Source organism: Pempheris klunzingeri, chromosome 4 (genome assembly GCF_042242105.1).
Source record: "Pempheris klunzingeri isolate RE-2024b chromosome 4, fPemKlu1.hap1, whole genome shotgun sequence".
Taxonomy (NCBI): domain Eukaryota; kingdom Metazoa; phylum Chordata; class Actinopteri; order Acropomatiformes; family Pempheridae; genus Pempheris; species Pempheris klunzingeri.
Genome location: NC_092015.1, coordinates 4,651,766 through 4,679,022, shown reverse-complemented (window position 1 = coordinate 4,679,022; position 27,257 = coordinate 4,651,766). Strand labels below are relative to the sequence as shown.

General features: G+C 42.5%; 2 protein-coding genes across 3 annotated transcripts; one reads left to right on the top strand and one right to left on the bottom strand.

Moving 5' to 3' along the window:
* Positions 1–590: 590 nt before the first annotated feature.
* hnrnpul1 (heterogeneous nuclear ribonucleoprotein U-like 1) lies at positions 591–12,491 on the top strand. Its single transcript, XM_070829647.1, has 16 exons — positions 591–657; positions 1,138–1,421; positions 1,845–2,156; positions 3,074–3,287; positions 3,441–3,514; positions 4,078–4,217; positions 4,761–4,860; positions 4,963–5,075; positions 5,330–5,596; positions 5,937–6,059; positions 6,137–6,265; positions 8,817–8,985; positions 9,756–10,022; positions 10,268–10,416; positions 10,516–10,743; positions 11,559–12,491. Exons 2-16 carry the CDS (start codon positions 1,172–1,174, stop codon positions 11,673–11,675), a joined length of 2,652 nt encoding a protein of 883 aa, XP_070685748.1. The 5' UTR covers positions 591–657; positions 1,138–1,171; the 3' UTR covers positions 11,676–12,491.
* On the bottom strand, positions 12,481–27,257 carry rasgrp4 (RAS guanyl releasing protein 4). 2 transcript variants are annotated; one of them, XM_070829649.1, is made up of 17 exons: positions 26,965–27,257; positions 20,891–21,066; positions 19,331–19,442; positions 19,050–19,112; positions 18,805–18,936; positions 18,506–18,647; positions 17,435–17,608; positions 17,176–17,292; positions 16,478–16,753; positions 16,305–16,385; positions 15,913–16,017; positions 15,674–15,783; positions 15,403–15,553; positions 15,279–15,315; positions 14,881–15,012; positions 14,572–14,774; positions 12,481–13,742 (listed from the first exon to the last, which is right to left on the bottom strand). In XM_070829649.1, exons 1-17 carry the CDS (start codon positions 26,979–26,981, stop codon positions 13,632–13,634), a joined length of 2,139 nt encoding a protein of 712 aa, XP_070685750.1. In that variant the 5' UTR covers positions 26,982–27,257; the 3' UTR covers positions 12,481–13,631. The 2 variants fall into 2 exon arrangements, with proteins under 2 accessions (XP_070685750.1, XP_070685749.1); XM_070829648.1 differs by lacking the exons at positions 19,331–19,442; positions 20,891–21,066; positions 26,965–27,257 and having other exon boundaries at positions 18,805–18,932; positions 19,050–19,058.

Below are 27,257 nucleotides of genomic sequence, written 5' to 3'. Positions count from 1 at the left end.
TACATATATTGTGTCTGTTCTGTTATTGCCTGTAATTCAAATTTAATTGCTCTTGAAGAGAAATTACACTTATTATTTTCTTAGTTTCTGCACTTATAAGTGCTACTTATATTTGCACTATATGTGTTGTTATGCTGCTGTAACATCCAAATCAGTAAATATTTATCTTATCTTATGTAGGATATAGTATAAGGTGATATGTAGTAAGATAGTATCACAATGTATAACAGTTTTAGTCACTTCTTCATGTCAGTAACCTGTTGTCTTATTATCTGTAGACCGTTGCGTTTAGGCGGGTAGGTTAGCAGCACTACATTACCCAGAATTCCTTCAATGTAAACACCACACCACTTCCTGATTTGGAACGTTCCAAGTGCGTAACGGGTAAGATAACAAACTAGCTAAGCTAATATATGGGTTTTCTCTCCTTGTCGTGCTGTCCATATATAACTTAGCGATACTAAGTAACGCCCTCTTCAATAGACTTCAATCCCATCTCGCTGTTTATGTTTAGGCGCCGCTAATAAACCCGCGGAGGTGTGGAGGTCTGATTCACATCCGGTTTCCAGGCTTGGGTCTGGTGTCCGACCCTAGAGGGCAGTAGCGACCGTCTCAATCTGCTATCACGGTTGACCCGCGCAACTAGCGTGAGAGGAGGTAGGCCTAAACTTTATTTTGCTCTTATTTTGCATCGTGACTTATAAATTGAGCAATCTATACTTTGACTGCAGGACTTACATGCTAAGTAAAGCAACGCGCACAACTTGCACACTCTGAGTTACAGTAAGTTGCCCTGCATCGGTTATCGGTACGTTAGCTAATGCTATGCTAAAGGGGCTGCTAATGTTAGCCACGTAGCGACAACTTAAAGCGATTAACAATCATAACAAATATTCCAGTTGTAGGTTCGTCTTGTAAATACATACACATGCAAGGGCGGGTATAAAGCACGGATTGCACGGTTAATAAACATTTAGTGGAACTAGTTATAATGCTGCGGTGTTTACACTAACTAGCTAGCAGGGTTAGCATGTTAGCATGTTTGGCTAAGACTGCCGCCATCTGATATCGAATCGAAACTTAGATGCAGTGCTGTCTGCTGTACTTTAACATTGACTATTCTCCCCGTTTTGGTAGCAAACAAATAGATACATCACACATCTGAGACACAATGAGTGTGGACGTGAAGAAGCTGAAAGTCAACGAATTAAAAGAGGAGCTCCAGCGCCGCGGCCTGGACACTAAAGGCCTGAAGGCGGACCTGGTGGAGCGCCTGAGAGCCGCTCTGGAGGATGAAGCGCAGGCTGATGCCTCAGAGACCGGGGAGCAGGAGGATGAGTACTGCCAGGACACCGCAGAAAACGACGATGTAGAGGATGCTGAGGATGCAGAGGATGCCGAGGATGCCCAAGAGCAACAAGGTTAGTCCCCTTTGGTGCAGTTTAGTTAAATATTTTACTCTCCCATCCGACCATGACTTTGATTATGATTGTGGTAAAGAGTCTATTGCTTTTACACTTGTAGTTTTTAAATGAAGCGTCATGAAGTCAATGATAAGCCCTTTTTATGCCTGACTTAAGTGCATCTTCTACATAAACATAACTTCCAATGGAGCCATTTTTTAGAAGTTTAAGTTAATTTAACACATCACATACAACCACTGGATTTTGACCCTGTATTTGGGCAAAAAATAAAGTTTAATACCAAGTCAAGTCAAAGTGTATATGCAGAAGAGACATTGAAGAGAACAAAATGCCAAAATGAATCAAGTGTGCACTGAGTTTGTGTTTTTCTATTCTTATGAGAGCGAGAAGTAAACGTTTTGGATCTTTTATCACACGCAGAAGTTGCAGAAGACTATGGTGATGGTGACGATGGCGATGAAGCTGATGAAGGCGATGAAGCTGATGAAGGCGATGAAGCTGAGGAAGGGGAAGGTGGTGTCCCCCAAGAGGAAGATGAGGGTAGAGATTCAGGTGGTTACTACGACGACGAGGAGGCAGAGGGTGAGCCTTATGAAAGTCAGCCAACTTCAGACTCGGGTCACAGCATGCCGGACTTCACAGCTGATGTCGACATACACAAAACCGACATGATGTCTGAGGAGGAGACCAAGACTGCGCCAGAGCCAGAGGGGAAAGCTGAGAGCGAACAAGGTGAATTTCAGCATTTTGTGTGTGTGTGTATAATCTAGTAAGTTCCCAATGTTACTCAGAACGTCTGACTTTCGTTTTTATTAGCATTTTATTGTGATATTGACGCACATCATACCAAATCCTCAGTAGCACAATGACTTTGGGGTTATTATTGTCGTCTCAGAACGAGCGCATGTTGGTATGCAGTGTGCTTCACTCGGTGGCTGCACGTTTCTGATAAGACGGCCCACAGCGGATAACTTTCCCCAGACATGTTAGTAAAGTATTTAAACAATCTTAGCAAACACCTTTCCAGAAATGTAGACCAAGCGAAGCATGACTGGACAATAAAAACAGCCATAAGCAAACTGCTGTCATGTGTGGTGCTGCATTTATACACATGTACAATTGGGCACACGATATGAAGAATCTATACACAGTCTGCATGCACATTTGATTTCACTCATTATGTCAATCTGTCTCACCTGTTTAATATGATTTCTTAAGAGTGCATGTGGTTGGGTGACCTGGCTTCATTCCCAGAATTGCTCCACCCAACTTTAACCAGAGCAGAGGTCTAATCACAATAACTGAAAACTTTCATTGTGAGAGAGAGAGAGTACATTTGCTGTCATAGGTGCAGAGTCATAGGTGAGTCATGGGTGCTTATAGTCTCTCATAACCTAATCGAGACTGCCATGATTCATCAAGGAGATGATGCAACAGGTAAGAGTAATTCAGTGTGAAAAAGGAAATCAACCATCAATATAACATGATCGAAAGCTTTAAACACATGTCTGGTCCTGTGATATAGCTTTTTAAGCTTCACAAAATCTGAATATGAGGCAGAACCTTTTTTTTTTTTTTTAATTTATTAAACTTTATTGTATGTTTGACTTAATGTGGGACTTACTGTCATTGTTCATTGATCCTTTTAGAAATCAAAGTGGAGGTCAAAATGGAAGATGACCCCGAGGCTGCTGGAGGCAGACAGCCAGATAGTCAGGAGACAGAACATCACCGTGAGGAAGAAGGCGCAGCTCAAGCCGATCAAGTCAAAGTGGAGTCTGATAGGGGTGGACACTACGGCCGCAAACGACCGTATGAGGAGAACAGGGGCTACGGGTACTATGAGCACCGCGAGGACAAGAGGTAGGCTTGTTATACATTGTGCTATTTTGCACTTAGTCTTCTGGCTGTTGTTTTACAGCAGTACAATACACCCACACTACAATAAGACGAATGTTTAGTCAATGAAAGTGGCTGTGATGGGTGTTAACTCTGTTCTCTGCTGATATCGTACAGGTCCCGCACACCACAGCCCCCTGCTGAAGATGAGGAAGAGAACATAGATGACACTCTTGTTACAATTGATACATGTAAGTAAGGAAACTTGTGAAAAATGTAGTGTCTTCCTTGTCTGTGAAGGTGTTTGACAGATTATAAGACACCGACCATGACCCCTAGTTGTTTGGTGAATTGGCTGATGTTTGGAATTTAGCCGAGCAATGGGTTGTGTGTAATCTGCAATGTGACTTAGAACTGATTTTACAACTTTTATCAGAAGAAGAGAAGATAATTCAGCCGTGGGCTCCTGTCTCACAAGCTCCCTAACAGTTGCAGACAAAGCGTTAGATGCTGTTACACCAGCCTGCGCCACAACTCTCCAGCTTTCTCCCCTAGAGATATCTCTGCAGAATGCGTTGGTGTATTTCACTGTGACATAGATGTGGAAAGCATCGCCCAGAGGTAGTAAAATGGTTTTGAAGAGGCGGTCTGCAGGGCACCGCAAGCACGGATAATAATGCACAAGAGGCGTTTTAATGCCAAAGCTTCTTCAATTTATACCCAATCAAATTCTGCTTACCTTGTGCAGTGAAGCGTACGGCAGTGCAGATTTTACAAACAAATGTATTTGAAATATTTTTTGGCTTCTTTTCAGACAACTGCGATCTGCACTTCAAGGTGTCCCGGGATCGCTACAGTGGTTACCCACTGACCATCGAAGGCTTTGCTTACCTGTGGGCCGGAGCACGAGCTTCACATGGTGTCACTCAGGGCCGCGTGTGTTATGAGATGAAGGTAATGATTTGTTCCTCTTTTCAGACTAGACTGACGTGTGCTCCACACTTTCAACCAATGAAATGGCCGTACTGACTTTTCTGTGGTTTCATCCTGTGAAACATTGGGCTACTGTAAATACACGTTTCTGTATACTGTGTCCACATGGCACATAGTGGTCCCTGATCCATGAGACCGACTTGATTTGTGTATTATTTTTCAAACAGTGGATCAGCTGTGCCTTTTGTTTCTCCTACTAACATACAATATCTTTACCTTTAAGTGTTACATTGCATTTTTGGCCTCAACACTGATGTCAATGTAAGCACCATACATTTGCAGTATAGACTGGAGATAATATCTAACACTGCCTAAACTTGAACTCAATCTTAGTAACAAACTCTTACATTACAGAAATTAGGAGATTTTATGTGTGGATGGCAAAGCACAATTTTAGGTCCTGTGTTTGTTAGCTACCTTTAAATGTGATATGATGATTGTTGCCACTGTACACCACTGAATACTCAGTGACCGGCTTGTTTTTGATTTTTGTCTCCTGTTCAGATCAATGAGGAAATTCCTGTAAAGCACCTGCCCAGCAGTGAGCCAGATCCCCACGTGGTCAGGATTGGATGGTCACTCAACCACTGCAGCACTCAGCTTGGTGAGAGGAGCAACGGCGATGCTTGACATGAGTGAAACTTTGCTGCAAAACACTCCTGTGGCCTAAAATAGAAACAATGCGTTTCATTCTGTCTTGTTTTAGGCGAGGAGCCCTTTTCCTTTGGATACGGAGGGACAGGAAAGAAATCCTCCAACTCTAAGTTTGCTGACTTTGGTGAGAAGTTTGGTGAAAACGACGTCATCGGCTGTTACATTGTAAGTAGTGGGAACAGTAATTCAATTGATTTATCTTCTTTTAAAAACATCATGTAAGAATAATTTGGAATTATTGATTTATCATTCTTTATATTGAAAAGCAGTTGAGTAAAATGCCCTTAATTTTGATTAATTCAAAACTGATTTTGTGGTTTTAAGAAATATTTATTGTAGTAATAATTTCTGTGGCTTTGCCCATGTACAACAACTATTAAACTCATCATGTGTTTCCCTGCGTCATGACTTGATTTTAGGACTTTGACAGTGGTGACGAGGTGGAGATGGGCTATTCTAAGAATGGAGTGCCATTGGGCGTTGCTTTCCGGACAACCAAGGAGGAGCTGGCAGGCCGGGCTCTGTTCCCTCATGTCCTGGTGAAGAACTGTGCCGTCGAGTTCAACTTTGGACAGAAGCGGGAGCCCTACTTCCCCCCACCAGAGGGATACACCTACATCCACAATCTTGACATGCAGGACAAGATCAGAGGCACCAAGGGACCTGCCACCAAATCTGATTGCGAGGTAGGGCAGCTCTGAAATGGTGAACGGTGCAATGGCAGCACATGTTTGTGGCATTTTTGCTTGGATGCAGCACATATGCAGCCTTTTAAATGAGCGACGGTGTTTTTGGGTTTTGGTTTTATCTTTTTTTTATGTTAGCATTGATATCATCTATGGTGGATATAATTATATAATGAACAAAAAAAATACATAAATATTAGATGGAAGATCTTAGGAAACTGATCTTTATTTAAATATTTAGATCAATTTATCAATTTTTTTGATCGACTTTAAAAGGAACTTGACTCATGAAGTAAAAAGTGATGCAGAATTAACCGTCTTGCTTTGCTTCTTGTTTCAGATCTTGATGATGGTTGGCCTGCCTGCCTGCGGAAAGACCACCTGGGCCATGAAGTACGCCGAGTCTAACCCCGAGAAGAAGTACAACATCTTGGGCACCAATGCCATCATGGACAAGATGAAGGTTGGTTTGGGCCACCGCCCTCAAAGTGAACGCACTTCGCTGTCTATCATTTTCTTACGTGACAATTTGCTCTACAGGTGATGGGGCTGCGTCGCCAGAAGAACTACGCCGGGCGCTGGGATGTTCTGATACAGCAGGCCACCCAGTGTCTGAACAGGCTGATCGAGATTGCCGCCCGCAAGAGACGCAACTACATCCTAGATCAGGTACTGCCCTCTCACCCACACTCTGCTCTGATACTCGCCACAGTCAGTCAATGTGCCCTGATGATCACTCTCTCTAATGGACTATTTATTTATCTTTCAGGGGGCTCTGTGTATTATAGAGTAGAAGAAGCATTGATCACCCTCTTGTCACTTGCTTGTCATGTATTGTAAAAAGAAAATGATTAATGGCTCTCATAAGTGACAGAATATTTCATGTTTTCATCCCTCAGTATATTTGCACTTGCTATTTCTTGTCATAATACAGTATTGTTTGTCTTGTGAATTTCAACAATGTACAAGTAAACCATGACTATGTAAAGATGTTGAGAAACAAGTAAGCTCTGACTGGTGAGTAAGAAAAACACCTTCTGTTGCTAATTTAATAAGACAGAGTTGATAGCTTTTTTAAAAGCTATTTTCAAGTGAGATACATGGAACTTTTGAGTGTGTTTTTTAATAAATTGACCCTGAAGGTAAGTAATGACTAACAGTTTTTAGATTTTCAGATTCTTGTGCTCGGCAAATGTGTTAAAAGGTAGGTGGGTCTAATGGCGGACTGGCTTTTCATTGGACTCTGTGAGTATGTGCAGGTAGGTTATCTCTGTCTGTTGTTGTCTTCACTGGGACTAGAGTCCGTATGAAGACGAGGTAAGTCAAGGTAAGTGTGGGGGACCCGTCAGACTAGCAAGTTGTTTCTGATGCAGTGGATAAGGACACAAGATTTATTGTGCTGTAACAAGGTTTTACTGCAAACTGGGCAGTTCAGAAAGAGAATTTGCTGTGAGGTCTTGAGGTTGATTTGTAGATGCTATAATTGAAATCACAGATTATGAAAGAAGCAGTTGGCTTTCGTGGTAGGGTACATGTGTCAGGAATTGAATTAAATGCATGCAAATCTTACTATCTATAGTAACTTTATTACTCATATTTATTTATTATATTATTTGTAGTATTTTTTTTTTTTTTTTACATATATATCAAGTTTAAATTGTGGTCGGCATTGAAGGTGTTAAACTATGTAAATGAGTTACTTCTTAAAGCCCAGTTGTTCCCAAGAACAAAGAAGTGAAAGACTTGGCTGTCAAGTTATATTATGCACAATAGATAAAACTATTATCAGTCGTCACGTACACACTAGAAAAGTATTCCATATCTGAATATCCTGTTCACTATTACAATGTTGTTTTCATATAACCCTCAGTGAGATGTTGACATTGCTGCAGAACTACTACTAAAAGGCCTGGTGTTGTAGTGTGGGTTATCTGTTGGTCAGCGTAGAAGCCACAGCTCGCTGTTAAATGAACAGGGAGATTGTGTTTAATTGCAGCTGTTTCTGTGAGTTGTGTGAGCATTCAGAAGTGTTGAGTGATAAAGTTTGTGTAACTGCTGGTGACGGCTGTCGATGAATCTGTAGGTTTGTGATGTGAAATCTAACCTGCGAGTTAATCTAGTCAGGGGTGTGTTATTAAGTTAGAGTGCTTTGTTAAGAAACATTTGGATTCTTGAAGTGACATTTGGACATCTTGTGTGTCTGTGCAGAGCTATTAATGAATGTGAATAGTTTTTACAATGTGATCGGGCAGAATCGGATTTAAGTGTGACTAAGCTTGACAAATTGCAGAAGTGATGGAACAACATGTAATCACAAGTCATCTTCGAGCACAGGTTGTATTTTGTGCAATTTTAGGGGTGAATAAATAATGCAACACTTGTGATGTTCCCAGTTGTCACAATGCTCCAGTGGCTCACACTGGGATGAATAATTCAAGTATTGAATGAGTGGATATAGAGGTGATATCATTTTTATTATTTTACTAATCGAAGTTACTCCACGCCTTGTTTTTATGGCAACTGGCAGTTTATGGCAGCTTAAATTTTGTGTGGTGGGTTTTGCTTTCACGGTATTTCTGTTTTCGTAAGTCAGTGCTATGCAAAGAATTTGAACCAGATTAATATGCATTCTTAATGGTAATACAACAGGGCACATTTGGAATACATTTTAGGGTTACCACACACTTTTATCATCCTAACTCTGCATTCAGGCCGCTCTGCAGCAGCATAGATAATAGATCTCGATAGTTGGACAAAATAAGCTCTTCGTACATCAGTAATTTACAACAGATTGTAGTAGTGACACTTTTTAAAACTTATTTACAAGCAGAACATTGTCATTGCATAAAGACAGAATTAAATAAGCACAGTAACTACTAATATCGAGTTAAATATCTATTTTTATTATTGATTGATCTGACCCTCTTGAAGTTGTTGGGTAACTGAGCGTTACAGGACAGTCAGTTTAAATATTTGTGGGTCCCTCTGTGTTCATAATAACATTCATCAGCAGGCACCGGGCACCTGGATGCGCAGACCGTGAGGTAAGTCTGTGGAGTGATGAGAGGCCGTTAGAAGATGAGTAAAAGAGTAGACTGACAATCCAAGCCAAACCTCTCTCACTTCATTATTGCAGGGTTCCAGCTTCCTTCCAGTGGAAAGCCATTACAAGTAAACAATAACAAACAAGCTTCTACTTCTTTCTTGTCGCCATTGCTAGACAAATGTATATGGATCAGCAAGGAGACGAAAAATGCGTCCTTTTGAAGGTTTTCAACGCAAGGCTATTGTAATTTGTCCCACGGACGAGGATTTAAAAGAACGAACATTAAAGCAAACCAATGAGCAGGGGAAGGATGTGCCCGATCATGCTGTTTTAGAAATGAAAGGTAGGAATGCTGTGGAAACAACAAATAAAACACCAGATCTACTTTTTTACTTTTCTATGTGTTGTCTCTAAAATCAAACTTGGAAGATGCCCCCTCCCCCCTTCCCCACATCATAGGCTTTGGCCAGATATCAGACCAGGACATTTTTTAAACAGTCCACATGAATTTGATTCTTCCTTATTTTTGCCCTCTATCTACCACTTGCCATACAGCTTACTTCTAATGCACTGCAAACTGAGACTTGGGCCTTGGGGTCATGAAACAGTGCTAATATTGCACAATTTGTTTCCCTGAAAAGGAAATTTCCAAATGGCAAACTCACAAGCAGTTACGTGCTGACGATGTCCGAAGTTAATTTGTAACAGCGTTACATCAGCTGTGCTTGGTTTGCAGTGCTGTTTCCTTTTCTCACCAACCTTCTAGTTGTCCTTTTTGTCCCCCCTCCCCACCTCTACTGAACTCCTCCCTCTCCTGTGTCTGCTTAAACAAATTTTTCCTCCATGTTTCCCTGGAGGTGATGTTTGTTCCCTTTACCCTGCCATCTGCTTTCATCTATCTGCTCTTTAGTTTCTCTATGATTTCCGCTATCTATGTATGGTAGTAATTATGTTTCCATTTTGTCTTCCGGTGGTGTGGCTGCTCTGGTCTTCACTACAACCCCCCACCCCTCTCTTTCTCCTTCTTTTTCTTTCTCCGCCTCTCCATCCGTCTCTTGCTGGATGGGCTGTCTTTCTCTTCTCCTCCTGTGGTCACCTCTGTCACTCTCCAAGCCAACTTTACTCTCCCTGAGCCTTGCGACTTCCTGGAGGACGTGACGTTCGCTGAGCTGCAGCGAGACGAGGCTGAAGTTCTGTTGAAGCAGTACAATGAGGAGGGCCGCAAGGCTGGCCCGCCCCCTGAGAAGCGCTTTGACAACAGGCAGGGCGGGTTCCGTGGCCGCGGTGGTGGCGGTAGCTTCCAGAGGTATGACAACCGTGATGGTTCCCGCGGCGGCTATCAGAACCGCAGTGGAGATGGAGGCAGTGGATACAGAGGAGGTGAGCAGAGCCGTCTGCATACATACAAAGCTACAAGTATATTGATGACGTTCAAATCCCATATCTAAACCTCTTTTTCCTGAGTCCCTGATAGTCTTTCAAAAACCGATTCACCGCTTTTAAAAGATTTCCACATGCTTAGCTCTATGATTTGAATATAATGACACATTAGAGGTAAAACTAGGGCGAGTGAAGCACATTAAAGTTGTGTATATTGTAGTTGTAACCCAGCTTTTGTTTGGCAGGCTACAGTCGTGGCAGCTATAACCAGAACCGTTGGGGCAACAGTTACCGTGACGGAGGCTCTGATACACGCGGTGGCTACAGCCGCAACCAGCAGTCAGGAGGAAGCTACAATCGTCCGGCCCCTTACAACAAGGGCGGATACAGCCAGGTACTCAACATGTCCGCTGTGTATAACATTTGAGAAGTGAGGAAAAAATGTAACAGTAAATTTAAATATATTCTCTTGAACCTCTTGCTTCACCTCCAGGGCTACAGCCAGAGCTACAATCAAGGGTACAACCAGGGCAGCTACAATCAGAATTACTACGGCAACTACAGTCAGTACCCAGGATACAGCCAGAGCTACAGCCAGACGCCCGCCACTGGACAGACGTACAACCACCACCAGCAACAGCCACAGCAGCAGCAGCAGCAGCAGCAGCAACAGCAGCAGCAGCAGCAGCAACAACAGAGCTACAACCAGCAATATCAGCAGGTAGCCAATGACTAACTAACTAATGACTAACGAAACGCTTGCATGCATTTGAAAAACAACCAAAACGTGGTGGGAGAGGTCACGATACTGGGGCACTAGAGCGCCAGTTCAGTCTATTTACTGAGAGCCACACCTGCCAGTTTGGGTTGTTTCAGAAAGACAGCAATGTATGGCTTCACAGACAACAGACGGTTTAGCTGGCATTAATTCATTTTGAGCCACCAAAGTTTTCAAGCTTACATTTTTCAGTGGCATGCCACAACCACTGCCCTCCAACAAAGGAGCAAACCACAACATTTTTGAAGCCACCTTAAAATCTGCACACGGTGTTTTGAGCGGAAGTGGTTTTTTGCACATCGCTGTCGGTGGCGCCAAAAAGCCCTCTGACCGGCCTGATGCCACAGATTATAGAATAAAATTGATGCGGTGGTGGGATTTAAAACATTAACTAGAGTGGCATGATCAGCTCCAGCAGCCATGTTGCAGCTTGGGATGGGCCATGATTTTCAAATGTTTGCTAAATTATAAAAAATCGAATGGTTTTTACAACTATCGACTTGTTTCAAAATATATGTTTTCCTCCGTTTTCACCGACTTGAGTCCCATTTCATCCAGCCCATCTTCCTGCAACCAGACATTAGCCAGAAGGGGCCTTGGGGGACTATTTGAATAGTCTTTGAATAGTTCACTGTGACTATTAAATAGTACTTTTGCTTGAAATGCACATCCCTTGTCACAACTGAAATGCTGACATGCAGGGGCAGTTTGGGGGGAAATGTAGAAATGTAAACCTGCTTTCTGTTTCTCCCCTGCAGTACGCTCAGCAGTGGCAGCAGTACTACCAGAACCAGAACCAGTGGAACCAGTATTACAGCCAGTATGGCAGCTACCCTGGACAAGGCAGCCAAGGCTCATCTTCTGGTTCCCAGTAGCTTTGCTCGGCATCCTTACCTGCATCCACCCATGTCCTAAACACTCTGACCTCTGCAGCAAATCGATTTTGTACAGTCTCACATGAAGTCCCCACCATAACTGTCTCTGTCGGGTTTAACACAGTAGCCTTCATTCCTCACCAATCAATGTACACATAAACTGTATACAGTTTGATGTCTTTTCATTTTTTTACTGGATGAAGTCTTACTCTAAGCAGTGACTGTGAGGTGGTAGATGATAGGTATCAAAGCATTTAATGAATGTTATCTATTATGCATTGAATGTGGATGTATGTTGACATGCGAACTCCACATTTGCTACAGATCGAAGAGATAATTGTATATTTCTAGGATGCATAGTGTGAAAAAGTGACGGGGCAGGAAAAATACAGCAATGCCTGAATAAGTTTGCTTGTTTTGAGAAGCTTAACAAAGAACAAAATGCATGCTTTTTACCTTCATGACCCTTTCCTCTGTCTCGCTCTTTATTTTTCAATTACCGTGTGAGCACATTTTAGTTAACCTCAATAGAGTTCAAACAAGGAACATTTTTTTATAGGTGTTGATACTGTAGTATTTAAGCATTAATCCAGTCTTTGATTCAAAAGAATATTTTGCCACTCTTGAGTAGTTGTATGTGCTTTTTTTTTTTTCTTTTTTTTTTTATCCCTTTGCGATTGGTGTTCATTGAGTCCAGTAGTTAAATCCTGTTGTCAAACCCATTTTTTTCTACCTGAAAATGAAAATCTGATTATGACCAGTTACCCAACCTGTCTTCTTGTCTTTATACAATAAATGCAGTTGTATATGCCTAAAGATGCTAATGTGATCCTTTTGTTCAGCCAGGTAGTCAAACACACAACACACACACACACACACTGCATGATTTATCATTGTTGGTGTATTTTCTTTTCCGATTTTCTGCAAGATTGAAATCGTGGACCAAGGACAAAAAGAAGCATTTAGCCAGAAACTGTATGCCAATTCTGGAGCATACAAGATTATTCCAGTGCAGTCCTGCTGAACCTTGAATGAACTATAAGAGAAATTTGGAAGTCAAAAATGTCGTCAGGGCAGGAAATAAACATTTTCCGCTGTTCGTTGCTGTGGCTGATGAACCAGACAAAACAAGCTGCTGTCTCTATTTACCAACCAGATGAGAGATGTGGACAAAGTGCTCTATCACAAATACACCGGTTGTGATAGCAGGAGAGATTCAGACAACATTTTCTGGACATGTGACTAAAACTATACCAGAGGCAGTTCATGACATGCAAAAATCAAGTAAATCCAATATTGCCATAAAAAGGGCTTAAGGCATAAGCAGAATGTGCCTGTGTCTGGCCTCTATGACCAAAGACATTAAAGAATAGATACCTCATAAACAGTGTAACAAAATCTTCCGGTTGACAAACAACAAATTGTCTCATGGTGTGTAATTATCATCCAACCCAAAGCCAAACAAATGGCATTTCTTCTTTTCCCCCAAATTCATGAGCAGAGTTGTCATATAGCTGCCAAAGTTAAAATTAACCAGACTTTTGTTGAGGTTAGTGTTAATTTCCTACCCTGCGTTCATTATGTGTGTATAGGATCAGGAGAACCCTTAACGTTTGTTAAAAATGACCTTATGGGTTGAGGTTGTGTTTAAAATCTTAGCACCAGAGAACCAAGGCACCTGCTCTAAAAACACACAGAGGTGTTCATAAATTACAGTAAGAAACGTGATGTTTGAAGCCTAAACAATAAGCCAAACTAATAAGACTGACAAAAATAAAATACCATTCACAACCACACTTGAAACAAGGGGGGGGAGTCCGTGTATAATTGCTGGCGTTTTGATGCGAATGGCCAGTATATTTCATCAGTTCAACAGCAGTCACACACAGCTCCGTCAGAAAGGAGGTGGTGTCTGGATGGTTTGTCCATGAGGGGAACTGTTCGGAGACGGAGAGCTCAGTCTGGCTCTCTGCTCTTGTCTTTGTAGAGATGCAGCTCCTCCATCTTCTCCTGCAAGAAGGAAACTGGCATGGAGCTGCCGCGGGCCCTCTGTGGTAACGTGTTGGCCTGGAAAACAGGAGAAGACAAACTTATCATCAAAACAACTGTTCTCAGACACAGAAACTGTATTTTATTTTGGAGAAACCCTTTCAGTCTCTAATGGGAAAGCTTATATAATGGGCTGGTTCATACAAGTTGTTAAGAGCCATGCAAAGTAGTTCTCTGCAAAGTATCTGCCGAGAAGGTCATTTAAGAAATGAATCCTTAAAATAGTCCTTTTTAAGGAACTGACAGTGTTTCCAGTGTAAAATGCTGATTTTGAATTTGTCAAATGTAATCCTTGAATTCTTTGATCAGCAAAAACAGAAATCCATTCCTGTTCCTGTAAATAAACCCCAAACTATGGGCTGTGTTCCTTTGGTGGGATGGGAGAGCTGACAGAGGCTGCTTTTCTCAGTTCTCTATTGTAAATGAGACAATTCAAAAACATTTTTGAAAGAAACACAACAGACTGTTTCTTGTTTCAATTGGCTTGTTTTGTCCAAAAAAGTTGGACAAGTTTAAAATGGAGGAATCTCTGCTACAATTTATTCTATCAAAATAACTGAAAAGATGCTATAATCATACAATTATTCCACACATGAGGCTTTAATGATCGTACCATAACAACAAACTGTCTGTTATTTCATAAATCTCAGTACACTGATGAAATTTAAACAGGAGATGATACTAATAGAGGAAAACCCCAGTGAGGAGAGTCTTTGAAAGTAGAACACTCATCATTTATTAGCAGCACCTCAAAGTGAATCACAGCTGCAGGCTCTGACATGCAGATATTTTTTCAAGTGCTGAGGTCATGAGTTTTTATGATGCAACAATCAAGCCGTTTTCTCACCTTCCTCTCTGGGGACGCGTGTACAAGAGAGTTGTGGTGGTTCCCCCTCTTGTCCTTCTTCTCAGGTGTCCACACCCCAGGATCAGTCTGAGTGGAGCGGTCCGACAGCGCCGAGTCACCGCTGTGATTTTGCCAAACGGAGGTGTCCTTGTTTTGTTCTGTCTCGATACTTTGGGGGAAAACAAAGGCCTCCTCCACCGAACCTGACAGGGTGCATAAGACGTCAGTGTAATGGGCTCAAAGTCGTGTCTTAGGCAGGGAATTATGGGTGTTTTACGTGTGTGTGTTTGGGATGGAGAAGGGACGTACTCCAGCTGTTGCCCTTGGTCCTTGAGTCAGGGGCGGGGGTGCACGGGCAGGACCCGGTTGTGTTTTTGTGTTTCTTGGAGCACTCCATTCCCACCAGATCTCTGCAGTGTCTGTGACAGTTGATCCCACAGTCTGAGAGACAGAAGAAATGTTGAGGCCTTAGCAGAAACACTACTACTTAAAGGACCAGTTCACTCAAATTAGAAAAGGTCAGTGGAGTCAATGCTTCAGGAACCACAAACTAAATATGACCAAAATGATCCCCTTGGCCACATGCCACAGAGGTTAGAAAGAAAATATGCCTTTTTGTAATATGGGTGAACTGATCCTTTAACTTCTTTAACCTCTTATTGTTGCTTGCTTTTGCTCATTACTCTTTGGTGAAGTTGTGATCTTACCTTTACAGTGGTAGCCCTTTTTGATGACTCCCCACAGCTACAAGAGGGCAGACATGATAGATGTGATACTGCAGTTTGATTGGCCGTTTATATAAAACCAGAAATGGATACAATAGATACTCACAAAGTTCCCACAAGTATCACAAAACGTCGGCCGTTTATATGTGGTTTCATGGAAATTATGCGCGTCATTGAAGTTGTAGCCCAGCTTGGCACATATAGACATTCCCCTCATGAAGTAAGAGGTGATTTCCTCACGGCTGATCTGTCCTTCCCTGGGCACAAAATTTTCCAAAGTGCAACAGAAAAGTGAACAACTCATGTTGTTTCATATTTTCTGTGTTTTGAGGCCACGTCACCGTGAGAGGCCTCAGTCGCTGCTGCAGCTTCCTCACCTGTCAGTTTCATGAGTGCAGAAGGAGAAGGGGAAGTTGGCTGCTATTTTCTCAAAGTCCTCCAGAGAAATGTAACCATCCTGGTTTTGGTCGTAGTTTTTCATTATGGACTGCAGGGGGCAACAGAGCAATCAGATGTTCAGTTGTACTTGTCAAGGAGCAGTTGGTAAGTTCTGCTTTAGCCTGCCAAATAATAAGGAAGTGAAAAACTGGAGGTTGTTCCAGTGTCACATACTTACATCCACCATCTGTTTGACGTGTTTAGATATGGTGTCAGGGTCGAGCCTGGGGGTGACCCCTGAACCCCACTCAGCCACCACGGGCGGTTTAACTGGAGTTACGGGCTGTGGACCGACAGATGCAACGATGAGACAAGAAGGACTGCACATGTGAGAAACAAGAAGAAAAAAAAAGAGCACACCCACCACATAACACGCTTCCCTAACGTACAGCACTTTGATGTGGCTCATTGTGATGTATTTCAGCAGTCTGTGCTTTTGTTTTGAAGATGTTACACCCACAGAGAGTACACAAATGTGCTCTGTGCTTGTGAAAAGAGGCTAAAACAAGTGTGAGCTTGATGGCGTTAGATAGGGCTCAACTTCAAACGGGAATATGTGGCTCTACTGACCTGAATCTTAGGGTTCTTGGGTTCCTTGGTGTATGAAAGTTCATATATCTCGTCCTCAGTGTAGTACAAATCTAGAGAGAGCTAAGGCATTTAAAGAACATAATTTAAGATGCTCTTTGTGGAATCCTTTTATCTGAATTCTTAAAAACCATGTCCTAGTTTCTGTCTCGTACCGTGAGCAAATGCAGGAGGTCTTTGTTGGCCTCAAAAGGTGGCGTGCAGGTGTGAATGGACAGCAGGTCGTTGATGTTGCTGTACAGGTGCTGCAGCTTGCTCAGGTTGATCTTGTCTTCGTCGATGTAATCCGGCAAGGCTTCGTTCAGCGAGATCAGATCCTTGAGGTGGACGCCCAGGATGGGCACCTTGAAGCCGCTGCACTCGTTGTAAACCCGCCGATAGTTGCTGTAGTTGCTGCGTGATGAGAGCAGCTCTGTCATCTCACTCAGGGCCTGAGAGATAAAGATAGAGAAAGTAGTGATTAGCCTGCAACGTGTCTCTGCTGTCATATTCAGACTTTAAAATAAGGACAAGACAAATAAACCTGTGAAGATGTACAAATGTCACCTATACAGAATAATTTTCTGTTACATCCAGACACATTATTCCTCTATTGGATTATTTCTGGAGCCTGCACACACACACCGTGATAGTTTCTTAATAAAAATGCAAACAAGTCTCCACAAAACTTAAATCTGGTATGTGCATGTGTAGAAGTAACAAAAACATCCGATTATGGATAAAGAATATGACATGAAGACAGTGAAGCTATAAGATGTCACGCAGGAAATTATTCAAGACAAGAGAGTTTAATTATTCAAGGGGGGTAGTCATCGACAAAGTGACTCATGGTTATGTGTAATATTTAAAATACCTTAGTGATGTCAGGAGGCAGCAGGTTAGAGGTGTCCTTGAGGCGGGAGATTGAGCTGTGACAGAGGCCTCCAGTCACTGCCATTAAAGTGTTAAAGTTTTGCAGGACTCGAAGTTTCTATGGAGGAAAGAACCGAGTGAATGACTGCTGGGTAAGAAACAAAAGAAAACCCAAAAAGTACAGTTCTTGGCAACCAAACAACAATCCCTCAGAGCCTCTTAGCCACTTTTTGTGATGTTTGATCCCCCGGCCACTTTACCTGAGCCACGTGAATGAACTTAGTGAAGACCTGGGCTCTCTGCTGGGCTGTGTGCCTGCTGAGGATCATCAGCTGGACCCACTGGGAGACTCCATTACACATCATGACCGACCTCTCCAGAGCAGGGTTGTCCCTCACCGAGCCTCGCACCACGTAGCTGCGGTAGTCCAGGAACTGGCCGATCAGGTAAGAGTGGTCAGGCAGGAGACAAGCTGAATTTAGCACTGTTTTCACTTCATCTGCCACTAAATTTAACCCAGACACTTTCACCATATCACCAAACCAGATAAGTGAATTGGCCACTAACGCTTTTCTGTGGAAGAGAACACAAATCTCCAACATCTGGAGGGAACATCTTACCTGACATCTCAATAAAAAGAAAAACGCCTTACTAGTTTTTTAAATGAGACATAATTTATCAAGGGTTTGCCTGAAGATGTAGTTATGAATAAGTAAATGGATTTTAGCGATGAAATGCTTGAACGTACTAAAAACGCAAAGTAATTTACTCTGCAGGAGATATTATGCACCACCCAAAGGGATTTCTCTCAGTCTGACGCCTCAAAAGTTGTTATTACAAATGTCTCATTTTTGATACCAAAGATATTTTAAAAAGATTGAAGTCCTTGGAAGGTGTAGCCCTTAAACACTCAGTCATCAGTACTGCTGACACCACTGAAGTCTCCTTCATACCCTCACAGTCTGTCATCTTATGCACAGCCGTCTCTGTATTGCATTTAACGTTTTAGCTTCAGAGTTTGTGAACTTTTCAATTTTACTTGAAAATGGAGAGAAAGTTTTAGCTTAGCTGTAAAATCATGTTTCATTTATAAATGGTTGCGACAGTCCCATGTCTGTCTTTAACAGGGGATCAATCATGATATTCACATGACAGCATTTTAAATGGCATTTGTTCACTTAAACTTGTTGTTAAATCTTCATGGTTTGGACGTTTGCCTGTTGTGAATGTTTGCTTCAGGAGCAGCAGCATCTCAAGTCGTGTCGACAGGATGAGGCCTCATTAAGCAAAGTAAGAACAGTAAATAGTAACAAGTTGTTCACTGAACTTACTGAAACGTTGCAGAAGTTTTTGAACTCCAGGTAGCTGAGGTGCTCAGCCATCTCATCTGGCTCCATGTGGTCGAAGATCAAAGACACCTTCCTCTTCTTCACTGAGGGCGAGGGTGCCTGGAATATGTTCACATGAGGTCTTCTAGGAAAAGAAAGCCAAGTAACAGGACAAAAATAGACGTTTTTTTCTATTTATAGAAAAAAAAATTCTATTTATAGAAAAACTTGAGTTGTGATCGAAGGAGAAAACTACAACTCCTACAGGGCGTGATGGTGAATTTAATCAAAACACGGCTCACAAGCAGGAAGTGTCAATGAGCTGCGAGTGCATCTCCTCTCCGTCTGACCGGACCAGCGCCCACAGGTCCCCCATGGCGTGCTCAAGGAGGGGGTCTGCCTCAAATACCGCCGGGAACTGGTTGATCCACTGCCTTGCCACGAAGCAGGACAGAAAATATGTTTACTACCGGCAAATAGAGCAGGATAAGCAGTTCAGCCCCAGTGTGTCATACAACACGCTCGTGAACCTGGTGTCCTTACTCACCTGATGAGGTGGCAGATCTGTGTCCGCCTCACTCCCCTCTTGTCTGACGCACTATCCTTATAAGTGAAATTAAGAGTCAAGGGTCTTAGCGCACTGTGCAGATATGGCACAACATTACACTGAACACCAGCAGGGATATGTATTTCAAATCTGCTTTGCCGACAAGGAGTGTGAAACAAAGCCATGCCTGTTTCCTGATCTGATTAACGAGCGTGGGCATGTGATTGGGAGCAGTGCACCGGTGGGACCAGAGTACTGCACTGAGCAGCAGTGGAGGATATAGGGTGAGAAGTTTCTGGGCGAACATCTGAGATGGCACGACCCAACTGTGCATCATCAGGGTCATGTGGACCAGCTGGGACCCTCTGGGGATGGAAAGCTTCCCCTCTGAATCTGCAACCAAAACACAGCAGCACATTTCACACAAGGAGGATTAATGTGGTTAAAACAGCAGCAACAACATAAACTGTGGGGTGCACGGCGGCTCAGTGGCCAAGCAGTTCAGTTCAGTTCAGTTCAGTTCAGTCAGACAGAGTGGATTTTAGGCTTTCGTATTAGTTTTCTCCAGGTGCTTTGTTTCTTTATCACACCTCCCAAATATGAAGCTCAGGTGGATTAGAGATTTTAATTTTCCTGTAGGTCCTGTGAGTTTCTGTTTGTGTTCATCTTGCAATGAAATGACAACCTGCCCTGCTGTTTTCCTGCCTTTGGCCTTCTGTATCACTTAGAGTAGAAATATTATAGAAGAAATGTCATGCATCACATATATTATATCAAAATGGGACATTAAAAGTTAATGTCACTCATTGGGTCGTTTACGTTGTTGGTAAAAGGGGTCGAAGGCCATGTGGGTATCACTATTTGTCACCTCCACCGTATTGATCAACTCAAACCAAAAGCACTGGAGCTTTTCCACTCCGTCAACACCAACTCTTCATCCTTTCCAGACCCCATAAAGAAAAAACTTATTACTGCACATATTGTGTGTGCCTGCAGCAAATCTCGCTCTATTTAACGAAACATGTGCACGCATGTGATCGACTGTAGCAAGCAGTCATAACTACTGACTCTGACACATTTAGATTGAATGCTATTTTAAATCTGAGTCAATCACACAAGTTGTTTTTCAAATCTATACTATGTGTTTGGTTTCGATATACATGCTTCATGGGTATTACTTTAAGGGTACATGCATCTGGATTTTTTTAAAAGAAAAACAGATTCTCTTTCCTCCTCGTGGCATCTGGACACTCAGATATGTTTGAGTTTATTTGATAATTTCCTTTCGTTCACCTGTGGTGTTCTTAACTTAAGACTTCTCATCAGCATTGATGAAAGTGTTCCCAAGGAAAACTACTTGAGTATCCAGATTAACCAGGGCATTATTTATTTTTTCTGATTAAAAGAAAATCACTGTTCAATCTTTGAGCACCACTAAAGATATTCCATCCACCACTTTTACTGCAGTGGCAGCAGGATTCTCAAACCTCTGCATATTACTCTGTGTGCTAGATATCAGCAACGGTATCCAGACATGTCTTTTTTTGTGATTTGGATGAACTGACCAATGAAGAGAGTGAGACCACTGAAAGAGAGGCAGGCAGGAGAGAGATTTGTATGGGAATAGCTAGTTGGCCTCTGCAGCCCAACAGAACAAAGCCTGATTGTATGAGACTGCCCTTTGTCTCCCTCACTCCCTCCCTCCCTGTCAGTCTCTCTCACCCTGGACTCCCCCCCTTACTCTCCCTCATTCCTCATTTATATAACCTGGTTGTGATAAAGAGTAAAGACACATGACAAACTTTGGGAGCACATGCAAACACAGGGGGACAGAGACTGACCGAAGCAGTTTAGGCAGCGCTGTATGAGCTCATCCAGGCTGGCAGCGCTGGCGCTGGGAGCAGAGCTGGGGCTCTGCAGGGCCCGGCTGATGTCCTGGGGACTGGGACATGTATTCCTCCTCCGCTGGCCCAGCTTCCTGCTCTTCAGCACACCAGGGCTCTCCACATTGGGCTTCCTGAGAGAGAGACAGAGAGAGAGAGAGAGACAGACAGAGAGAGAATCAGGCACAGACAGGGAGTATAAGTAGCCTAGAAATAAGTAGAGCAGAGTGTGGTGAGGTAGTGCAGGTCAGCATCTGAGGAAATGCAGCTCCTCACATCTGATAAGCGTGTGCTGCAGCGCTGCAGCTGAGCCATCACACACTGGTAGAACAACTGCAAACAACTACATGGCTGTGTTTTTGTGTTTCTGCACCTAAAGCTGCCAGGCAGACAGATGATGGCAGAACAGTCTGGAAAATGTTCATTATTTGTCAGATAGCTCACAGACTTAGACTTGACAGATTTAAATGCTGAACTGTATTTTTAGTTTCTCTCTGCTTCCAAAAGCTTTTTACTTCTTTAGCTACAAACACTTGTCCTCTTTGAAACATGGAGCCCATACATTTGTTGTTTTAAACTCCTTTGAATGCAACAGCAAGTGAAGAGAGGACCAATATGCTATTAGATAAGAGGGTATAACAACCACTGTATAGCAACTCAACTATGTTTGAGTGGTTTTAAATAGCAGATGAGTATTTTTTAGAGCTACGGCATTTCTGGTCTAAATTGGAAATACTTGCAATACCTTTGTGGTATTAATACATGCACTTAAACCATAGTTATAGTAAAACCTGAATATCGACAGTCAGGCTGAATAAGAGCAAGGTTACATTATACATTATCACATTTGAGTGAGTGCAAGAGTGCACTATGTCACACATCTACTTTAATACCAAAGTGCAAGCCATTGTAATTCTTCAGCATTTCCTCTGAAAGCAGTTCCTATTAGCAGCTCGATGTATTCACAATAGAGCAGCACCGTTTGTGGCATACATTGTGGCTAAAGGGATTATTTGCTTTTTTGTGAAGCATGGACGATAACCGAGACAAAGGTCTGCGATGCAAAGTAAATGTATGACAGTGTGTAAAAAATGGGCAGAATGTTATCCAGGCTTTTTTTTTGAGTTTGCTAACGACATGCACTGTTGACAAAAGCCATAAATGTATGAAAGCTGGTGAAGCGGATTGATCTTAAGTGTTCAGAAGTGCAACGCCTCCTTTCTGGACTGTAAACGTAGTTACTTTTCGAGGGGTTTTCAAAAAACTCCTGTTTCATGATGCAATTAACGCTTCCTCTTCGGATCAGGGGCTCAGTTTAGCAATGTCTGACTGCATTTCACAATAATCAGTAAGTTAGTCTTTTCTTTTACATTTACACTCTTATCTTTGGTTCAATTTTGCAGATGAGGTGTGGGAAAGGATTTGACCCTCAACCCTCCTGCCAACTTTGTCATGAAACCAAAACCAAAGTTGAAATGAAACCGGAGCGTTATGTGTGTCCCCCTTAAAAAGGTGGTAAAACATTAAATTCAACATTTAAAGAGAGTTTCAGATTTCTTTTTTTTTTTTCTCAGTTCTCATTTATCTGTAGAAACAGGGTGTACCATGTAGCGCTGTGAAGCTGAGTCGCTCTCTATATTGCAGTTAATGTGATGACATTACCAGGAAACACTTTGAATTCAGAGAACTGGTGACAAGTTCCCTGAATGGCCAGAACTGCATCCCCTTCTCTTAACCTGCGCTTGTGTGTGCAGCTTATTTTCACAGCCCACACACATGCACACACACATAATGAGTAACTCAACATACAAATGCATCCGCACGCCAGTTGCACAAATACACTGGGCTTTATGTACAACACATGAAAGGACACTCATGGACGCACAGTTTCATACAGACATACGGGGTGACATTCACTGATCTATTTGTACCAGGAGCCGCTGTCCTGCCTGTACGTGCTGTTTCCTCCCGCCGTCACAGTTATCACACCACACACTTCTCCCTCGGCCATGCCTGGATTCAGAAACCCTGATGGAGGGATGTCAGTGATGACCCCATCTCTCTGCATCCTGGCAGTCTAGCCACGAGAAGCTGGTTTGAAACCTGCAGGGCAACACAACCCCACCTCTCCTCCTCCTCCTCCTCCTCCTCCTCTTCGCCTCATTACACCGACTGGCTACTGAATTCAAAACAGTAACACTAAACAGCACAGCATGTACCACTGTGAGCTTTTTTTTTACGTAAGGCAAGGTAAGCCTCACAACACATGGGAAAATCCAAACACATAATCAAGGTGCCTGGGTTCATTTGATCTGTAACTCAGCCGCCTTTTTACGCTTATTATCTAGAGAATAAGTCCTCATCAAAGGTTTTGTGACATCCTCGCTTTAAGATAAGTCTGTTACAAGCGTCTGTCTATCCCTCGACAAACGTTTTGCTGTTTGTCGTACAGATTGTAAACCCTTTGAGACAAGTTTGTAATTTGAGATTTTGGGCTACTTGACGTCTATGTTAGTCGTCTTATCCATTCAGACACTGGGCCACACTGAGCTGCTTCAAATGGGCCTTTATACAACACAATATATGACTGTAGGTCTTCAACTAATGACTCTTTTCATTACTGAGTAATCCCTTAATCCTTTTTTTAATTAGAAATATCCACAAAATATGAAAAATACCTGTCATACGTTCCCAGTCTCATTTATTTGTTTGCCCTTAATGTGTGACCGACAGGAAATACTAAAAGTATTTAGAGTTTTAGATTGACAAAAAACAACAACAAATACTCTATAATGACTGACTTTTTGCATTTTAATTTCATTATTGTGAACGTATATGTATACATGAATAGAATAGAATAGAATAGAATAGACACAAGCAACAGCAGCATAAGAAGCAACAACAGTGTAAAAAAAGAAACATTAGCATTGAAAGAAACAATTGAAGCAAGAAAACAAACACAGACAAGTCAAATTTCACATTCGACAGTTCATGTCAGTGTCAGTGGCTGAGAGCTCATCAGTCACCTGCTGAGGTGACGCTTACGTGCAAACTAATGAAGTAAATAAATCAAAATTAAAAAAACTTAAATTACTTTTTCTTTACTGTACAGTTGGCTAATGTGTACAATCAGCGTCTGATCGACGGCCCTCTTATCTCGGTGCCCTTTTATGACTTGTCATCTCTCTCTTTGACTCAGAGTGAATCCGCCTCTGTTCGTCAAAGCAGTCGCACATATGAAGAGACACGCTCGCTACTACAAGCAGAAGTGCTGATGGGGAAATGTTATTGATGTCATGACGTTTGTCAGGGAATTTCCCCCAGAATGCTGAGCAGGTAACGCACAGCACAGCACAGCACAGCACAGCACAGCACAGCACAGCACAGCACAGCACAGCACAGCACAGCACAGCACAGCAGTGGGTGATCCCTTTTTCTGCGTGATGAGACTGACCAGCTTAGGAGACAGAGAGCTGCTGGTGAACAAAATCAGCGTGTGGTGCGCTCCCATGCAAATCTGAGCACAGTTGGAGTTACTGTTTGGTAATTTGCATTCACCTTTTCGTAGGAATCTGATACACAACATAATGATTAATAACAGTGAGGAAAAAGACCTAGGTAGTGTCATTTTTTAAATATTCATGAACTTGGGTCATGAGCTTGGGTCATCATATCACTGAATTTGTTTTAGGAAGACCTTCCACACCTCCTTTTCCTCACCGACTCCTCCTTCACCCACTTTTTTCCTCTTCCTTCATCCTTGCTCTATTCAAGCCATTCAGGAAAACAGCTTCTCCTTTTTTTCTATGGAAATCCCCCTCTCATTCCCTTTCCCATCCGTGTCAGGACTCCTGGCTACAGATCCAATCCCCCCCCTCCTCTTTCTCCCTCTCTCGCTCTCACACTGGCGGGGGGATATGCAAATTCCTCTCTTTCTTTCCTTAATTGATTAATTGAAGCCAGGGCCCTTTGAAGGCCTTGTTTGTGAGCTGCTCTTTTTCTCTCGCTCTCTCCTCTCACAACCTGCGCTCTTGTTCCCTCTGCATCAAGGGGATGCATCCACTGCAATGAGCCATTCATCCATTTGGTCCAACAATAAAGTCACTGTACCAACCATTGTTGTTAGCATCAGAAAAATCGAAGAAAACGTTCATAAACCTCCTCGACTGTTTTGTGAGCAAGAAATATAAACTGTCTGCGACGGCAGCCGTGAATCTGTTACAGGATGAAATCATACCTGTTCAGCCGCACACACACCCTCAGCGCCAATCTCTCTCCTTTGAAAACCACCTCTCATGTGAACACGCACACATTTACATAATCTACATTGTAATCATCAACATCCACTGATTTCCTTTCTCATTCAAACTAAATGGATTTCTTGTGTTTTCTTTTTCCTCACAGTTCTTTAAATCATTTATGAATGATAAAAAAACAACCTATTCTTAGCCTTACGTGTTACAGTTTGGTATAATTTCTCTATACAGAGTGCACTTGTAATATCAAATCTAATATATAAAATGGACTTATGCAACTAAAAAACTTCAAACAGATCACAGGATCAGCTCTTTTACCAGAGCACCATAACACCACAACCTAAAAAAACCTTAACCACAGGTAGCATTACAACATGTATCACTATTGTGTTTGGTGGCTTTTATTTGTTTATTTATTTAGCATAAATGTATTTCATGGACTGCGCTACCTTTCAGTAACAGAAATGTTAGTGTCAAGTAATTCCAATTACACATCATGAAACTAAAGTTATCCCTGTAATGCAATACGAACCTCTACATATTCACGCTGCATATTTAGGTTTAGGTACGAGACACAGCAGCGCTAGTCAACTCTGTCTCTTGCATTTGGCCACAGGTTCTCTTCCATAGCTCCGTCCTGTCCTGCTGTACACCTGGAAAATATTCTTTTTGTCCATTCCTGGCCTTGGCAGTAAACTACTCTGTTATCAGAGGAGCGATACCATTTACAAAAGGTTATGGATTCGGCCTCGCCTGCCGTCTTTCCTCACCTGGTGCAAGTGCTTCATAGAGATCATCCAGGAATGAAAAGTGTTAACTCCCATTACATGAATTTAACAGTTTTTATAATAGTATGTAAAACATGTGCAGAATAGACTGTAAATACACTGGTTGGTCATTGAATGCATCTTGTCCAAAAGCACTAAATGAGTGATCTTGACTTCTGTTGTGCTGACTGTGTGAGGACTTTTGAAAAAGTGAAGTCAGTATTGAGAAATAACATGTTACCAATTGAATGCCACTGAAGGGGAAGCACAGCTATCAGTCCACCTTAAACTCAGGTGGCTAAATCACATATGACACACATCGACTACCTTAACATTCAACACACAACCCTTTCATTCCAGGCAATCTGATAAGAGCTGTGGTCACAACTACAGCAGTGAAAAAAGCACCAGTGAAAACACAGGCTGCTAAATGTGTAGTTTCTCAGCAGTGTCAAAGATAAAATGCAAAAAGCATCACTGAACTGTCATATGTCAACAGACACGACAGAAAAGCAGAGCACATTTCCTCTGAAAGGTGAGGTAGGGCTCAACAGGCACGCACAACTGTTGCATGTCAGAGCTCGCTGTGTGCAGTACACACAAATAATTTGAGATGTTGATATTCGTCACTGATATGCAGGTCAAACACATTAGCTGTGACCGTGTACAAGTGCGTATGTGCAATATGTGTCTCTGCAACCTTTCTCTTAACACAAAGCCACCTTTCCCTCCACACCAAGCCGTATAGATTCAAATGAAGGGCAGGTAACACACGCATCAGACTGAAAATAAAACTACAAGCCCTCAACTCCCTTGGACTTGTCAAGCGCCTTTGCACAAACCACACTGCATCTCATAACCTCAAGGTTCACACATAACTGCTGCACATAAAACACTTGCTGCTGACACATACTTAGACTTACACTTGCTAAGAAACTGAACTGCAAGTGGGTCTGAGTGCACCAGACTCTCAGTTTTGCTGCACTCTCTTCTTTTCTCTTTTAATTACCTCTTGGTCTTGTTCATTGCAGAGCTCTTCTCCTCGGCGGCACTCCTCCTCCACTGGTGATCCGCATGGGCATCTGAACGTGTCCCTACAGCTCCATGGTTGACCCTGCTCCTCCTCCTCCTCCTCCTCCTCTTCCTCCTCCTCCTCTGTGTCCTCTATGTGTTTATGTGCCCAGGATAGCAAGAGCAGGCACAGGATGGAGAGCTGCTGGGGGTGAGGGGTGCCCACCTACCAGTCATCAACGAGACTAAACTCCACGCCTAAACCCTGCTTGTCAAACCACTCTCTGTGTG

Excerpts from the sequence above, each read along its gene's own strand:
- rasgrp4 (XM_070829649.1), bottom strand. Across the intron at positions 16,018-16,304 it reads CCAAGAACCCTAAGATTCAG|CCCGTAACTCCAGTTAAACC; the intron begins GTCAGTAGAGCC and ends GTCGGTCCACAG. Across the intron at positions 15,316-15,402 it reads GTGATACTTGTGGGAACTTT|CTGTGGGGAGTCATCAAAAA; the intron begins GTGAGTATCTAT and ends GCCCTCTTGTAG.
- hnrnpul1 (XM_070829647.1), top strand. The coding sequence starts at position 1,172 with ATGAGTGTGGACGTGAAGAAGCTGAAAGTCAACGAATTAAAAGAGGAG. Across the intron at positions 4,218-4,760 it reads GCGTGTGTTATGAGATGAAG|ATCAATGAGGAAATTCCTGT; the intron begins GTAATGATTTGT and ends TCTCCTGTTCAG. Across the intron at positions 4,861-4,962 it reads CCACTGCAGCACTCAGCTTG|GCGAGGAGCCCTTTTCCTTT; the intron begins GTGAGAGGAGCA and ends GTCTTGTTTTAG.